This window comes from Papio anubis, chromosome 17 (genome assembly GCF_008728515.1).
Source record: "Papio anubis isolate 15944 chromosome 17, Panubis1.0, whole genome shotgun sequence".
NCBI lineage: Eukaryota > Metazoa > Chordata > Mammalia > Primates > Cercopithecidae > Papio > Papio anubis.
In genome coordinates, this window is record NC_044992.1 from 29,286,829 (window position 1) to 29,305,121 (window position 18,293).

Sequence of the window (18,293 nt, forward strand, 5' to 3'; positions counted from 1 at the left end):
TTATAAACCTGATTTATCAAATTGGTGATTTATTTATCTGAGCAAAACTCTGTTTGTAGATGAAATTAAAATTTGGGGGTAGAAAGTTTTAAGATGGTGGCCAGACCTGAGATATATGGGGTATTAGCAATTTTGTGTGGCATTATCTCCATGTAATAGTTTACTTTCATATACGATACTTTGCAGATATTCCTCTTACATATAGCTCTGACTTGACTACTTCCATGCTTTCCTTGAATGAAACTATTTTATTTGTTTTTTTTTTTTTTTTTAAGATGAAGCCTCGCTGTGTCACCAGGCTGGAGTGCAGTTGCGCAACCTCGGCTCACTGCAACTTCTGCCTCCCGGATTCAAGTGATTCTCCTGTCTCAGCCTCCCTAGTAGCTGGGACTACAGGCGTGCGCCACCACACTCAGCTTATTTTTGTATTTTTAGTAGAGATGGGGTTTCACCATACTGTCCAGGCTGGTCTTGAATTCCTGACCTCAGGCGATCTGCCTGCCTTGGCCACCCAAAGTGCTGGAATTACAGACGTGAGCCACCATGCCCAAATGAATGAAACTATTTTGGTATTATCTAGAATTCATACTCAATATTCATTTATTCATCCAGCAAACATTTATTTAGTATTTGCTATATGCCAGACACTGGGATAGGCATGAGAAATACAGAAGCAAAAACCACAGTTCCTGCTCTAAGGACACTTAGTTTTATCTGGTATTTAAATTATCTGGTAAAGTTTTCTTAGGATTAGTCCTTAAATATATGTATAAAATGTATTCCCTAGTTTATGATAATCTGTACTCCAAATTGTTTTAAAAAGAGATTTGTTAAATCATGATGTGAATAGCTAAGCCTAGGAGAGACCATTTTGGACAGAAAATGGGCATTATTTGTTAGAGAAGATGAAAAGGCAAGTAAGATGTTAGGAGTAGACCGGGATGGAGAACGTTGTTAGTCTGTGAGAAAATAACATTAGTAAGGGACAGCACCAGTTGTGGGATGCCTTATGACTTATGACATACTCTATTTTAAAGCATTTTAGGAGTAAGAAGTGGCACAATGAAAGTGATTCTTGCTACTGTGTATAGGATAAATTCAATTGCCATGGTAATCCTGCTGTGAAATGATGAGAATTACTCAGGGTTTAGAGTTATAGACACTGAACAGTTTATATCTGAGAAATTGGTTAGACTCGGTGTTGAACTAGATGTCAGAGTCAAAGGAGAGATGACAGTTGAGCCTGCGCATAAAACCTGAAGGGCCTCTGGAAGGCAGCAACATCATCCAGTTACTCATTCAGAAAATACTGTGTGCCGGGCACTCGGGAGCCTAGACTAATCAACAAAGCAGATATGGGACATTGATCATAGAAAAGTTAACAAGGGGGCCAGGGTTGGCCAGGCACGGTGGCTCATGCCTGTAATCCCAGCACTTTGGGAGGCCGAGGCAGACGGATCATCTGAAGTCAGGAGTTTGAGACCAGCCTGGCCAACATGGTGAAACCCCGTCCCTACAAAAAAAATAAACAAATAAAAATAAAAATACAAAAATTACCCAGGCATGGTGGTGTGTGCCTGTAATTCCAGCTACTTGGGAGGCTGAGGCAGGAGAATTGCTGAACCTGAGAGGTAGAGTTTGCAGTGAGCCAAGATCGCGCCACTGCACTCCAGCCTGGGAGACAGAGTGAGAAGTTGTCTTATTAAAAAAAAAAAAAAAAAAAGGCTGGCGGGGAAGGCTGGGTGCAGTGGCTCTTGCCTGTAATCCTAGCGCTTTGGGAGGCGGATCAGTTGAGCCCAGGAGTTCAAGACCAGCCTAGAAAACCTATGGAGACACCATCTCTACCAAAAATGGAAAAATTACCTGGGTATGGTGGTACATGCCTGTAGTACCAGCTGTCCCAACTACTTGGGATGCTGAGGCAGGAGAATCACTTGAACCCAGGAGGTCGAAACTGCAGTGTGCCATGATCGCGCCGCTGCACTCCAGCCTGGGCAACAGAGCAAGACACTGTCTCAAAAAAAAAAGTTCACAAAGGGTTAATGTACAGGAGTTTGGGGTTGGTTAGTTTATTCTGCTGAGATCAAAATATTTCTTTTTAAATGTATATATTTGGCAGGGTAAGCAACTAAATAAAACTACCACAGTCATACGGAGTGATTGTAAAACACCAATAGATTCACTAGAGAAAATGCAAAATACTTTTTTATGCCGAATTTCTTAAGTCTTACCTTTCAGTAGAATACAGGTTCGTAAGTGTAAAATCAATATGCCTTTCTCACTTGAGTATTTTCATTAGTATGAAAGGGTAGAAATAACTGTCTTCATGTTTGGAACGGATGATGAGTACTGTGTAACTGGCATAAACACTTTCATAGTGATTACAGTGTTTTTTTTTTAAATAACTTCAGAGAAAGAACTGGAATGAAATATTCATTTGCAGTGTGCATAAAATTACAGTCTGAGTCATAACTTTTTTTGAATGAAATTTTGTTGACTTTAATCAGCAAGCAGTAGTTCATTACCCTGAAGATCCTGGTTTTTTTTTTTTTTCCCAATTCTGTGAATATAATTTTAAAATTAATCAATTAAGTGTAACATGTAGTAGAAAGATTTTTACCAATGAGCCTTAAAAGGCCATAGCTAAAGTTGGAGGATCATGAAAAATAAAGAAATCATTCAACTTTTGGGTTTTTTTTCCCCCTAAGATGTTAATTGCCTTTATTCCCGTGTAACATCCTGTACAGTGAATTGTACTTTAATTACTTATGGAACTTTTAAAAAGTCAACTTACAATGTATAGATGATGGCTTATTTCATTTGTCAAGATCAGTTATGTAGCAGCTGTTTGGTGGTGATGTGAAATCATAATATTTGATGGCATTAAGTCCTAAAGGACTGTGTACCCCATTAGCATGCAGCTGCCAGAGCCTAGTTTTTACCTTGCTTGTAAGCCACTGATAAGAAGATTTAAATGACTGTGGAAATATTTTTGCTCCAGGGCAAAGAACTCAATAGAAATCCATTTATATAACTTGTGCATGGTATTGAATGACACAAACTAGTGGTGGAATGTAGTCATTCATATGTAAAGGTAGTTCTTCCAGGGAGCTGCCCGGGTCTGATAAGGGAAGAAGAAGAAAAAAAAAAGTAATGCTTTTATAGTATGTGTTTAAGCCTTCTAAGAATTACCCACACAGATACTACTCATTACGCTACTTTTCCATCCAGCATGAAATATGTCCACAGGCAAAAGTATCTTTATCTAATTTTGAAGTGATTGTTGTTTTGTTACAAAGATAGCTTCTGAAACCGCTGATGTGATCCTTGTAAAAATGCAAATTGTATTAACTCTACGGCAGCTTATCAGATGTGTGCACTTCTACCGGTAGGCAATGCAGTACAGTCAGAAGAAGAACAATTTACATTTGTCTTGGACAACATTTCATAAATAGATTTTTATCTTAACTGTTCTACCTCTGCACTCTGAACCCATTGAAGATAATAATTTATATTAAGGTTAACATGATTTATTTTAAAATATTGAGTATACATATGTGGAACAGTTCACTTTTGTAGTTTTATGGACCTTAAGTTAAAATTGCAGGAAGTCATCATTCTTTAATAACCTACTTCCAATGCCATTCCAGTTATTATGGCTTAAAGAGGTGCTTAGACAGTCAGCATGGATCTGACCCCTCTTCATTTAATTAAGAAAAAAATGATTGGGTAATGTGTTTTATCTGTTTTTTTTGTTTTTTTTTTTTTTTTTTTTTTCTTTAGAAAAAGGACATTTTTTTTCTTTGTGGTGTATATGTATACTATATAGTTTCTAACTTTTAAAGCAGAGAGCCATGAGTTTTAATGAAATCCCTGTTTGCCATTTTAATTCGAACTTCTTTTTTGATGATAAAGGAAGCATTCAATGTCATCAAAACATGTTTCGTTTTTCCTTTAGTGCCCCTTCTTTGTTGATGCCACTTCCCGGAACTAAAGCATTGCCTTCAATGGACAAATATGCTGTGTTTAAAGGAATTGCAGCTGACAAGTCCTCTGAAAATACTGTTCCACCTGGAGGTAAAAGCAGTGGGTAAATTCATAAACTTGTGAATGCTAAATTGCATAATATTTAAATTGTATGAATCTTTAAGTGGTGGTCTTCTGTGTGCTAAATGTGTAAAATGCCTATACCACATGTTAAGAGTGTTTGGCGGCCGGGTGCGGTGGCTCACGCCTGTAATCCCAGCACTTTGGGAGGCTGAGGTGGGCAGATCACAAGGTCAGGAGATCGAGGCCATCCTGGCTAACACAGCGAAACTCCATCTCTACTAAAAGTGCAAAAAATTAGCCGGGCATGGTGGCGGGCGCCTGTAGTCCCACCTACTTGCGAGGCTGAGGCAGGAGAATGGCGTGAGCCCGGGAGGCAGAGCTTGCGGTGAGCCAAGATCGCACCACTGCACTACTCTAGCCTGGGTGACAGAGCGAGACTATCTCAAAAAAAAAAAAGAGTGTTTGGTTAAACCAATCTGCCTGACTTCCTGGAGCTGTAATTTCAGGATTCCTAACCTTAATTGAGCTTCTGTCCTTTCTGTCATAGATCCTGGTGATAAATATAGTGCTTTCAGAGAACTCGAACAGACAGCAGAGAATAAACCTTTAGGTAAGTTTTTGAGTCCTTAAAAGGATAAATTATTTCCATTTTTAATAAAAAAGGGATTTTTGATGGTTCTTTCCATGGCATTCCTTTATTTTAGTGTGTGTGCGTGTGTGTGTGTGTTTGTGTGTTTAGGAGAAAAAAACTGAATAGATAAAACAATATGGTATAGTAGTGATGTTTATAATAGATACTCTTAAAGTATTCTACTTCAGAAAACCTTAGTAATAGCAACTGTGTTTAGGCCAGGGGCAGTGGCTCATGCCTGTAATCCCAGCAGTTTGGAAGGCCGAGGAAGGCGGATCACCTGAGGTCAGGAGTTTGAGACCACCCTGGCCAACATGGCAAAACCCTGTCTCTACTAAAAATACGAAAATTAGCCGGGTGTGGTGGTGCACACCTGTAGTCAGGCAGGCCACTCAGGGAGGCTGAGGGGCAGGAGAATCAGCTTGAACCCAGGAGGTGGAGGTTGCAGTGAGCTGAGATTGTGCCACTGCACTCAACCTGGGTGACCATCTCAGAAAAAAAAAAAAAAAGCTACTGTTTTTTAAAAATATCATGATAGGATCAGACACAGTTGCTCATACCTGTAATCCCAGCACTTTGGGAGACTGATCTGGGCAGATCACCTGAGGTCAGGAGTTCGAGACCAGCCTCACCAACATGGTGAAACCCCATCTCTACTAAAAATACAAAAAAGTTAGCCTGGCATGGTGACACGTGCCTGTAGTCCTAGCTACTCAGGAGGCTGAGGCACAAGAATCGCTTGAACTCAGGGAGACAGAGGTTGCAGTGAGCCAAGATCATAAAAAAAAAAGAAAAGATAGGTACTGAATGGCGGATTATCTAATAGAAGGGAAATAAGATTACTTCTTATAGTTCTGGAAATTACAAGGAGTTAAATGTACTTGAGAATTACTTATTTTCTAAAATTTAGGGCATGCCAGGCACAGTGGCTCATGCCCGTAATTCCAGCACTTTGAGAGTCCAAAATGGGAGGACGGCTTGAGCCCAGGAGTTTGAGACCAACCTGGGCAACATAGTGAGACCTTGTCTCTACAAAAAAAAAAAAAAAAAAATTAGCCAGGTGTGGTGATGCACACCTGTGGTCCCAGCTACTCGAGAGGCTGAGGTGGGAGGATTGCTTGAGCCTGGGAGGTGGAGGCTGCAATGAGCCCTAATTGTGCCACCATACCCTAGCCTGGGCAGCAAGCAAGACTCCATCTCAATCAATCAATAAAAATAAAATAAAACAAAATTTGGGGCAAATTCCAAATCAGTGTTGTTTCCTTTGAAGATAGGACATTCCCTTTCATGGGAAGCTTGCATGACAAGTTAAATTCCCTTGTGAAATGAGAGCTGTGGTTACTCTGATTTATTACACTGTTCAACGAGGCTTGAAGTATTAGTAGTACAGCAATCTGTGGACTGTAAAGGCAGCAACAAGTCTTTTTTTTTTTTGAAACAGAGTTTTATTCTTGTCAGCCAGGCTTGAGTGCAATGGCATGATCTCGGCTTACTGCAGCCAATACCTCTCGGGTTCAAGCGATTCTTCTGTCTCAGCCTCTTGAGTAGCTGGGATTACAGGTACCTGCCCCCATGCCTGGCTAATTTTCATATTTTTAGTAGAGACAGGGTTTCACCATGTTGGCCAGGCTGGTCTCAAACTCCTGACCTCAGGTGATCTGCCCACCTCGGCTTCCCACAGTGCTGGGATTGCAGGCGTGAGCCACCACACTTGGCCAGTCTTTTTCTTTTCAAGATTTTTTTTTTCTATTACTGTTGCAGTACCTGGTACCATTATTATTTGTTATTTTTTAGCTATTCACTCATGATCTAGAAATAACACATTCTAGAATAACATTATTAAAAACAACTTGATTAAGGCATAGTCACTGCTGCATATTATAAAGCAGGTACAAGGTACTTTACATTCACAGAGGTATAATATAGTACTGTCTTACATCTATAATACTAGAGCGTACAATTAAAAAGACGTTATATAAGATTTGATTCTACTTTTCCAGTAGAGAGACCAAAGGTTGGTATGACACAGCTCTCATACAGAAATGCACCTTCTTAGCTAGGATTTTCTTTCAGTAGTAGCATGGTTATAGGTACTCACTTTTCTTCATGAACATCAGCTAAAAATAATTTTAAAACAAACAAATGAAACATTGGATTCCTACAAAGATGACCAAGTGGGGGTAAGCAGGACTCAACCAAACTCATATTTTACCAGATCCCTCGTGTTTGAGTAGTGAGAGCTCTGTGAAAGAAAGGGAATGGCAAGCAGCACTTCAAAACTTGGGCCACAACCAAAACACAGGATCATTTCAAACAGAAGCAGTAACCAAACAATGCTCACTTAGTATGTTCAAGGATGCCAACATCAATATTCAGTCATCTGCACACTCATCCAGTAAGAATGGGTGATCAGTTACTATACTTGGCTTGCGTTAAACTGAATCACCACTCTACAAGATTTTCAAGATTGGCTGTAATTTGATGAGAAAGATGAAGAGAGGGGTTTATGTGCACATGTGGTTACCATCTCTAATAGTAAGACTTAGAGTACAAGGGAGTATAAAATGATCATTCGAGAGTCATATATGTAAAAACCGAAAGTTATATTTGTGGTTAAATCCTACTGTAAACGTGATGTGTAGGGTTTAGATAACCCATGGGTCAAAGTATGTTCTCGAAAGCTTAACTATGCATGCTATGAAATGTGTATACTCTAATGAGAATTTCCTTCTGGGAACAATACCACATTCTATCTTTACATATTGAATGCTCAGACTTGGGACATCCTTCAGCAATCTTTTATTTCCACCCTTCTGCTAGGTTGGGGAGAGATGGTGGGTAGGTATGCTAGGAACTGTATTGCTTAATCATCTCTAAAAAAGGGAAGCCCACCTCTTATAAAAATATTCAACCTCTTTTAACTGTTAGGTTCTAGAAATGTTTCCTTGTGTTTCATCCACGCTTTTAGAACGTAATAGCCATTTCTTCCTCAGTATCAGATACACAGTGGGAGTAACAGAGTGGGAGTAACAGAGATAAACAGAGTAACAGTGTGGGAGTAACAGAGATAAACCCGAGGGGAACTTTTGACTTGTGAGGTTTTTATTTGCACCTAGCAATGTTTTTTCATCAACAGTTGGGCCGAGACAAGTTTGGAGTAAAGAGCACATAGTTTAACATGAGGGTTCTTTGTGTAATGTGGTATTAATGACCATAATATGTATTCCTGTAACAGACAATAGGAAAAGACAGTGGTGCCACCAATATGTAAGCAGTACTTTAGTCCTGCTTTTTCAATACTTTTTTTTTTTTTTTTTTGAGACAGTGTTATGTTCTGTCATCCAGCCTGGAGTGCGGTGGTGCAGTCATAGCTCACAGCAGCTTCCAGCTCCTGGACTCAAGCAGCCTCAGCCTCCCTCCCAAGTAGCTAGAACTGTAGATGTGCACCATCACTATGGGGTCTTGCTCTGTTGCCCAGGCTAGTCTTGAACTCCTGGCCTCAAGCAATCTTTCCAGCTCAGCCTCCCAAAATGCTGGGATTACAAGTGTGAGCCACCATGGCCAACCAAATTTCAGTACTTTTAAAAAAAAGTTCCAGATTGTTGTTATTTTCATTTGCCTGCTTTCATTCCTATCTTAATTCTAAGGTCTTCCAAGTAGAGTTACCAAAAATCTACCAAGGAGAATAGATTTTATTTTCCTAAATGGTATGATATCTTTTTTATACTCATTAAAAATACATTGATTTGACTTTGTTAAAGTACATTAGTATCTTAGAATTTATGAAGAATCTTATAGTATTGTGTTCAGAGCTGTGGGTTGCTTAGGTTACTGAATGACAGAGTTTAATAATATTTCCTTTTTTCCATCCACAGTTTAAGCCATAAATTAAAGTAAATGAGGAAAATGTTCTTTATAAATAAATGGCACATTTTTATTGAAGTTTTAGCAAAAAAGTGGATTCTTTTGAGATTTTTTAGAGCCTAAAAAGTGACAGGAGAGGGAAACTTATGAGTATGTAGACATTAACCAAAAAGCTAACCATGAAATAATATGCTTAATATGCCTTCTGATAGACAAGCTTCCATTGACTGTGACTAATTTATTTGCCAACAAATTCCCTTTGTAAACCCACCCATTTTTTTTTTCCTTTTAACCCTTTCACCCAGCTTACATTTCCATTGGAAAAGTTTACAATTCATCAGTAAGTGTAGTTTGCTGTGGTGATTAAAATACACAAACAAAGCAATACTTGTCAATTTCACAGATATTTCAAAGCAATGCATTAAAAATTTAGGCTGTGATAAAAATGGCTACTTATTACCTCTACATTTACAGAAATAATACAGATATAATCAGTGATACTACTAATTTAAAATTCTAGGGTGATTTTTAAAAGTTGTACATCTTCTATCAGTTTGTGAAATTGACTTGAGTTTTACTAGTGGTATGTCTTACAAATATAAATTACAGGAAATCTGAATGCTGTTCCTCTCTTATCAGATGAATTCCTTGGTGTTGATGAATTATGGTGATCAATTGGTTAACTATCTCAGGTTAGGAGGAAAAATCAGCTTGTATTGTTTTTGGTGCTTTTTTTTCATCTTCTATATCCAAGTATATATCTTGTTACAAGCACAGTATATTTCATTTTTTTAATTTATATTTATTTATTTATTTATTTATTTATTTATTTATTTATTTTTGAGACAGAGTTTCGCTCTTGTTGCCCCAGCTGGAGTGCAATGGTGCAATCTCGGCTCACTGCAATCTGCCTCCCGGGTTCAAGCGATTCTCCTCCCTCAGCCTCCCAAGTAGCTGGGATTACAGGCACCTGCCACCACACCCAGCTAATTTTTTGTATTTTTAGTAGAGATGGGGTTTTACCATGTTGGCCATGCTCAAACTCCAGACCTCAGGTGACCCACCCACCTTGGCCTCCCAAAGTGCAAGGATTACAGCCGTGAGCCACCGTGCCCAGCCCAAGCACAGTATATTTTAAGCCTGCATTGTTTTATATACCAATTTAAGCATTGGATTTTGGTTATTTTAATTTACTTAGTTTTAACCTCCAGAAATGGCAGTCTTTTTTTTTTTTTTTTAATAATAAATGATGTTGGTTGGTATAGCTATATATATATATTTTAATTTTTATTTTTGAGACAGTCTCTCTCTCTCTGTCCCCCAGGCTGGAGTGCAGTGGTGAGATCTTGGCTCACTGCAACCTCCACCTCCCAGGTTCAAACAATTCTTGTGCCTCAGCCTCCCAAGTAGCTGGGATTACAGGCATGTGCCTCCATGCCCAGCTAATTTTTCTGTATTTTTAGTAGAGATGGGGTTTCTCCATGTTGGCCAGGCTCGTCTTGAACTCCTCCTGGCTTCAAGTGATAACTCCCGCCTGGGCCTTCCAAAGTGCTGGGATTACAGGTGTGAGCCACTGTGCCTGGCCTTGGCATAACTATATTTACATTTGGTTTATCTCTAGTTTTTAATTACCTGGTATAGCCTAGTGGATTTTATGGTAGACCTTCAGGTGCTATTAGAAAACTGAGATCATCTGCATCCTGACGCTCTACCTGAGTGATAACATTACTTTGACAATAAAGAATATAGAAACCGTTTAAGAATCACAGGCCTTGGGCCGGGCGCTGTAGCTCACGCCTGTAATCCCAGTACTTTGGGAGGCCGAGGCAGGTGGATCACCTGAGGTCAGGAGTTTGTGACTAGCCTAGCCAATGTGGTGAAACCCCGTCTCTACTAAAAATACAAAAATTAGCCAGGCGTGGTGGCCGGCACCTGTAATCCCAGCTACTTGGGAGGCTGAGGCAGGAGAATCGCTTGAACCCAGGAGGTGGAGGTTTCCGTGAGCTGAGATCGCACCATTGCACTCCAGCCTGGGTGACAAGAACAAAACTCTGTCTCAAAAAAGAAAAAAAAAAAAGAATCACAGGCCTAAATTTTTATCAGTATCTTAACTGAGTCTGTTTAATTATTTATGAGAAGTACATAAGTACCCACATTATTCAACCAGAATATCAAAATAAACAATTCTAGGACACATGTTTCTCAGGATCTCCTGAGAACTATGTCATGGGCAAAAGAAATTTTATTAAAAAATAAAAAATATGCCAGGCACAGTGGCTCACGCCTATAATCCCAGCACTTTGGGAGGCCGAGGCAGGCGGATCATGAGGTCAGGAGATTGAGACCATGCTGGCCTCCCCCACCCCATCTCTACTAAAAAAAAAAAAAAATTATCCAGGCGTGGTGGCGAGTGCCTGTAGTCCCAGCTACTCAGGAGACTGAGGCAGGAGAATGGTGTGAACCTGGGAGGTGGAGCTTGCAGTGAGCCGAGATTGCGCCACTGCACTCCAGCCTGGGCGACAGAGCGAGACTCTGTTTCAAAAAATAAAAAATAAATAAAGGCTGGGTACGGTGGCTCACGCCTGTAATCCCAGCACTTTGGGAGGCCGAGGCGGGCGGATCACCTGAGGTCAGGAGTTCGAGACCAACCTCAACATGGAGAAACCCCGTCTCTACTAAAAATACAAAATTAGCCGGGTGTGGTGGTGCTTGCCTGTAATGCCAGCTACTCAGAAGGCTGAGGCAAGAGAATTGCTTGAAACTGGGAGGCGGAGGTTGCAGTGAGCCGAGATCACGCCATTGCACTCTAGCCTGGGCAACAAGAACAAACTCCATCTCAAAAAAAAAAAAAAAAAAAAAAATTCCGTCAGTTACTCCATTCTCAGAGTAGCATAATATAAACTAAAGTCTAAATTATAACTTCCAAACCTTTGTTATAATACAGTTGGTATTTATTCAAATCCTTTTGAATTTTAATAAATAAAAATAAGTGCTCATTGATGCAGTGAGACAGCTAATTTGTAGAAAAGCTCAAGTGCTTAGAGACTTTTTTTTCTGTGAGATTCAGCTTATTAGAGAGTATGGGGAGGAGCTGCTTTACAGTGTGCCCCACCTAGAATGCTTTGCAAATAAATAGATACCTTTTCAAACATTGTCATCAAAGCTCCCTTCAAATTAATGCCTTCCTTTACTTGAGCAAGACCACATAGTATCTAAGGTTATTCTTAAAGTGCCTGGCTGAACCAAGTGTTGTCCATCCTGAATATTAGATGTAGGATTTTTCATAATACTTCATTGGTACCTCTGATTTTTTTTTAACCAGGTAACATGTTTTATCTTTAAAGGGCCACTATTTTAATATACCTCTCTTCAAGAACCTCTAACCCTATTTCTTATTGTATTGTCTGCTTGGTTGGCTAGCTGTGGGAACAAAAAGTCTTGAGATAAGTGCTTTTAGCCAGCTGTAGGATCTAGAGCTAGGGGAGATCCCACACTAAAAGCATGAGCAAATGAAAATGTTACTGGCAGGTACTTTCAGTTTGATTTCTGTTTATTTCAGTATCACTAGACCTCAGTGTGGAAACAAATGTGTAGTTCGATAGGGTTTAAACTATAAACATTATTAAGTAATGTCAAGTCAGTGGAGAAAAGTCTGTAAAATAATGCTTGCAGTTTAATATGCTGTGCATTATATGGTTTTCAGTTCAGCATTCCTATTTTTGGGTGGTATTTTTTCTTTCAGGAGAAAGCTTTGCAGAATTCAGATCTGCAGGAACTGATGATGGTTTCACCGATTTTAAAACAGCCGATAGTGTATCACCACTAGAGCCACCGACAAAAGACAAAACTTTTCCACCATCCTTCCCCTCAGGAACTATACAACAGAAACAACAAACACAAGTGAAAAATCCTCTGAACTTAGCAGACCTAGATATGTTTTCCTCAGTTAATTGCAGCAGCGAGAAACCATTGTCTTTTTCAGCTGCATTTAGCACATCAAAATCAGTTTCCACACCACAGTCAACAGGTTCTGCTGCTGCTACGACAGCATTGGCATCAACGAAAACTTCTAGTTTGGCTGATGAGTTTGGAGAATTCAACCTTTTTGGGGAATATTCTGGTCTACCACCTGTTGGGGAGCAGGATGACTTTGCAGATTTTATGGCTTTCAGTAATAGCTCTATTTCATCTGAGCAAAAGCCGGATGACAAATATGATGCCCTTAAAGAGGAAGCCAGTCCTGTTCCTCTAACCAGCAACATGGGCAGCACAGTGAAGGGTGGACAAAACCTAACTGCTGTGTCTACCAAGTATGATGTCTTCAGACAACTTTCTCTGGAAGGATCTGGACTAGGTGTTGAAGACCTAAAAGATAACACTCCTTCAGGAAGAAGTGATGATGATTTTGCTGACTTCCACTCCAGTAAATTTTCTTCCATAAACTCGGACAAATCCCTGGGAGAGAAAGCAGTGGCTTTCAGACACACCAAAGAAGACTCTGCATCAGTGAAGTCCTTGGATCTCCCTTCCATTGGTGGCAGCAGTGTCGGCAAGGAGGACTCTGAAGATGCACTCTCTGTTCAGTTTGACATGAAATTGGCTGATGTGGGAGGAGATCTTAAGCATGTCATGTCTGATAGCTCTTTGGATTTACCAACAGTTAGTGGCCAGCATCCTCCTGCTGCAGGTGAGGAATTGGTGAGATTGCTCTGGTGATGGTGTTGTAGATTTCAAAGATGAGTCTGCGGGTGTTGATTTACATGAGTAAGGCTCTGGCCTTTTATCTTTATGGATCTCTAATAATCAACCTCTTTGTTGCCAGTCTCCTTAAAGCAGTATTAAATTTGATTCTATGGATACTTGCATATATGGATACTGTGGCTACTGTGGAACTTAGATTGGGTAGCTAAAATATTTTTATTTTTGAAATCTAGCACCAGCTTGGTGTTAGAGGCACATAAAAACTCACTGCTAAGTGAACCCCACATTGCCAGAAATTTGATAAGGACTTTTGCAGTGCCAGCAGTGTTTCTCCATTTCTGTGAGTAAAATCATTGTTTCCCTCTCCTTTTTTCTTCTCTTGGGTATACACAGCAACTGCCAGTATAGTATTCTGTTGGATTTACAGAAACTAACTCTCGTTAGGCCAAGAAAGTAAAAATTTCTAACCACTTGTAGTGCAGTTTGCCACATCCCTTTAAGAGAAGAAGAGAGAAAGAGTTTATATATGAATGTTCTTTATGTCAGGGTCTGGCAAAGAGGAGGGCATGTGTTGTCAGTGGAATCCAGGAGCTGTTTTCAGTGTTAACTCTGTTACTAGAAATATTAAGTTGTAACAAATCTGTAGATATTAGAATAGGGTAACTGCTAACTTTCTGATAAAATGTTTGAAAACATCATATTAGGGAGCCCTCTGAATTCTGTGTGGATTTACATGTAGCAATTTACTCTCTAGTTCAACTTCTGTCATAAAAACTAGATTCCCAAGTGTCCTGGTTTTTGTTTTGTTTTGTTTTTTGATATGTATATAGAAAGATAAACCTATTTTGTGGCCTTTTAATAATGAGAAATATCTCAGTATCACTGTATTATTCTAGAAAATGTATTATGCATATGAAAGGTTTGGTTTTGTCTAACTAGGGAGGGACACATGAGACACTTCCAAGTTTACAGATTCAGGCAGAAATTGTCAAGTCCTATAGCTTTTGCATATGTCAAATTTGCAAGTCGGAAAACAAAATTGCATCCATCCTTTGGCTCTGAAAATGTAGGTATTCCTAAACAGGGTGCTGAATCAGGAGCAAGTTAGCAGAGACATTGCATATTTCATGTTGCTACTTGCTAAGGTATTTTTCAAATGCAGTGGGCGGTCTGAAGAGCTCCTGTGCCCTTGACTGTCTACTTTCTTTTTTTTTCCTTTTTTTGTACTTTTCCTCAGAAATTTTCTTATTTTTTTTGCTGCTGTTTGTTTGATAGAGTGATTTGGGTTTTTGTTTTGTTTTGTTTTGTTTTGTTTTTTTGTATGAGCTGCTTGAACCACAGCAGTTGGTTGCAAAGTGCTCTGTTTTCTGAACAATACTGGATTTTTATTTAAAAATCTCATAACATGTATACTAGCCTTTTGGACTCTGAAGCTACTAATTAGAAACTATTTTTCTGAAAGTGAATCTATATTCTTTCACAGTGCCAAGCTAGATGTCTTTATGAAATGAGTCTAATCCAGGTTTGGGGTGTCTTTTTTCCCCCCATTTTATTTGGAGGTTGGTTTTTTGACCAAGCTTGTTCTTATTGACCTGTTAAAATAATCTCTTCTGTGCTCATGTTCTTTTATGTATGTTTGGAACATCCCCAGCTTGGAGCCTGTAATGTTCAAGCTAACTCTCTTCAGTTGGAGGATATTCTTAAAACAGATTGTTTCCTCCCATTGATCTGTAAACCTCCTGTCAGAAAGGAGCAGTATCCCTTTAGAGCGGTTGTTAAAAGGGGTTGATGTCTGACCAATGTGCTATATTGCTGTTGTGCAAAACTGCTGCATTAACGTATTGTAGAGGGTAAATGGCAAGGACTTCTTCAGAGTAATGTGGTTTTATTTTATCCTCATGTTCACCACAGTATCTCTTGCTCTCTTAGTTTGAGGGTTAAAGGTACTTCTTGTTGGAGAAATAAGAAGTGAGCTGATGAAGAGAGAATAAAACCTGGTAGATTGCTGTCTGTGGACCTTAATCCTGTTTGGAAGCCCTAACTTAACTCTGAAGGGGATACTGTCTCTTTTACTCTTGCTATAATTCTTTGTATGGAAGGTAGATAATACTGATAACATTGCCTGATTTCTCTGCATATATTACATTTAACCCTTTGAGCCCTTGCTGCATATAATTTCAACTAGGCTGCTTTTTCCCCCCGACTAAATTTAATCTGTGGCACTGAAGCATCTTGACGTGCAGTCATTAAAATCATATGGTTTTATTGGCAGCAAGAGCTGACCCTCATCTGTGACATTTTCAAAGGGTTAGCAAGACTTCTGTAGCTACCTACCTACCTACCTGTAAAGTAGCTCTTCTTTGACATTGAAAATCTTTGTATTTTAATTAGTGCCCTTTTTTTGGCTGCTTTTCTGATGTCTTTTTTTCAATTTAGACATTTTCTGTGTGAATGTGCCTTCGAATTTGCTTTAGTATATTCCTCTGCAAACACTGATCTGCATGCTTATTCTGATGACTTCTTTTCCAGCTCTTCTGTATCACTCTCTTTTGTGATCTGTAAGTCTTGTGTTAATAAATAATTCTTTGGCATATTTTGAAAGTGTGGGGATGTGTGTAATTTGTACCTTTTCAGGGTTAGACCAAAGAAATACCTGACTGGTACCAAGTTTAAAGCAATAGTAGCCTGAGACTAGAGGGTTTTCCCCTTTAGTTTTGTTTCGTCAAACACCTGTCTTCTAAGAAAGTATTGGTACATTTTAGCCTTTGTTTCTTATAATTCCATTAATGTAAGTTTTTAACATGGCATTGCATTGAAATATAACTTCAGACTTAAATAAGAGTAAACCGTACACTACTTTACATGATAGGGAGAAAGAACATTTGTTGCAGTTTCTTCTCTTGAAGAAACTGATCATATTTTATTGTAGAGAATCTGTCTTTACTAGGCATGACATTGAAGAGAAGGGGAAGGTGAGGAAAAAGACCTAAGAGTTGAGTGTTGTGGAAAGAGTTAACTATAACTACCTAGTTATCCATAACTATCTAGTTATCTGTAACTAACTGCATAGTTCAAGCTACTACGTAGTTATAGATAACTAGATAGTTATAAACTTAATTTAAAATAAATCAAATAATATTGAAATGGACTTCTGAGCACAGTAAATGTAAACTGTATTTAAATTGATAATCTGCATAATAGAAAGTGTTCTGTATTAATAGCAGGAAGTCTTCAGGATGGAATTTGATTTGAGTTTGAAATTGGATACTCAGCCGGGCGCGGTGGCTCACGCCTATAATCCCAGCACTTTGGGAGGCCAAGGTGGGTGGACTGCTTGAGGCTGGTAGTTCATGACCAGCCTGGGCAACATGGTGAAACCCCATCTTTACCAAAAAATACAAAAATTAGTCGGACATGGTGGTGTGCACCTGTAGTCCCAGCTACTCAGGAGGTGAGGATCAGTTGATCCTGGGAGGTTGAGGCTATAGTGAGCTGTGATCACATCACTGCACTCCAGCCTGGGTGACAGAGCAAGACCCTGTCTCAAAGAAAGAAAAATTGGGTACTCCATCCTCTAATTGCAGAGCATGTTAGATTTGCAGTTATGTATTCTGTATGATGAAGCAACCCTCAGCCTTTTTTTTTTTTTCTTTTCTCATAGTACATAAAGCAAATTCTTAAAACAAGTTTGGGGGGTGCGTCTAAGAAAGTAAGGGTTGACCCATTCTTATTTTTAAGAAAACAATTTCTAGAAGGACCAATGAAATGTAGCAACAAGCGTAGGTCAAACATGGAAAACATTTTCTCCATTTTAGAGTGTGGTAACAGTAAAAAACCTCGAGAATATTACTGTGTTTCAGGTTAGAAACCCAAAACCAATAAAATCCCTGGGCAAATGGGATATTTCCATGGTTTATATTTTGTATTCTTATGTTTTGAGGCTTTAATTCTTTGTTCTTTTTTAGAATTTGAGGAAGGAAGGAAATTAAATCACTGAAGATGAAGACTTTTTTTTTTTTTTTTTGAGATGGAGTTTCATTCTTGTTGCCCAGGCTGGAGTGCAATGGCACGATCTTGGCTCAGTGCAACCTCTGCCTCCCAGGTTCAAGTGATTCTCCTGCCTCAGCCTCCTGAGTAGCTGGGATTACAGGCACATGCCCAACACACCCAGCTAATTTTGTATTTTTAGTAGAGACGGGGATTTCTTCATGTTGGTCAGGCTGGTCTCGAAATCCTGACCTCAGGTAATCCGCCTGCCTTGGCCTCCCAAAGTGCTGGGATTACAGGCGTGAGCCACCGCGCCTGTTTGTTTTGTTTTGTTTTGTTTTTTAAGACAGAGTTTCCCTCTCGCCCAGTCTGGAGTGCAATGGCGTGATCTTGGATCTCAGCTCACTGCAACCTCTGCCTCCCAGGTTTAAGTGACTCCCCTGCCTCAGCCTCCCAAGTAACTGGGATTACAGGTGCCTGCCGCCACTCCCAGCTAATTTTTATATTTTTAGTAGAGATGGGGTTTCACCATGTTGGCCAGGCTGGTCTCAAACTCCTGACCTCAGGTGATCGATCCACTTGCCTCGACCTCCCAAAGTAGTGGAATTACAGGTGTGAGCTACTGCACCTAGCCTAGAAGAAGATGAGGATTTTGAATAGGATTCCTAAGAGATCACTTGTAGTGTCTTAAATATGCCATTTAAGAAAGAAAAAAAGTTGTATTTAGAGGTTTAGAATAACTCTGAGAAAAGCCAGGCCTGCCATTCAAAGTACAGCATTGTCCAGAGCATACTGCTTTAAAAAGTTGAATAATACTTCGTTTCAAAAACTTTGTATAAATGCATTGTATTTTATTTATGATATGTGCTGCTAACACATTTGAAAGAAAGAGATCTTACTGTAGCTTCCATTTAGTGATAATGCTAGCTGCCCTTTATTTTGGATTTTCCCATGCTATTTATAAGACCAATCTCTTGATGGCTTTGGCTGAGGAATTTCTTTGTCAATGGAATTCTGTAATGCTAGATTAATTGGTCCATGTAGGACTGCTTTATTTTAA

General features: G+C 39.3%; 1 protein-coding gene across 15 annotated transcripts in view; it reads left to right on the forward strand.

The window, feature by feature from the left end:
- The window catches only part of SYNRG (synergin gamma), a 94,974-nt gene that overhangs the window by 43,547 nt on the left and 33,134 nt on the right, over window positions 1–18,293 (forward strand). For 14 of the 15 annotated variants that reach the window (XM_009190428.4, XM_009190430.4, XM_017950688.3 and 11 more), the window contains 3 exons: window positions 3,959–4,077; window positions 4,598–4,660; window positions 12,288–13,232. In XM_009190428.4, the coding sequence (XP_009188692.2) occupies window positions 3,959–4,077; window positions 4,598–4,660; window positions 12,288–13,232 (1,127 nt within the window). The remainder of the gene's footprint in view (window positions 1–3,958; window positions 4,078–4,597; window positions 4,661–12,287; window positions 13,233–18,293) is intronic. The other variant, XM_009190437.4, reaches the window with a different exon arrangement.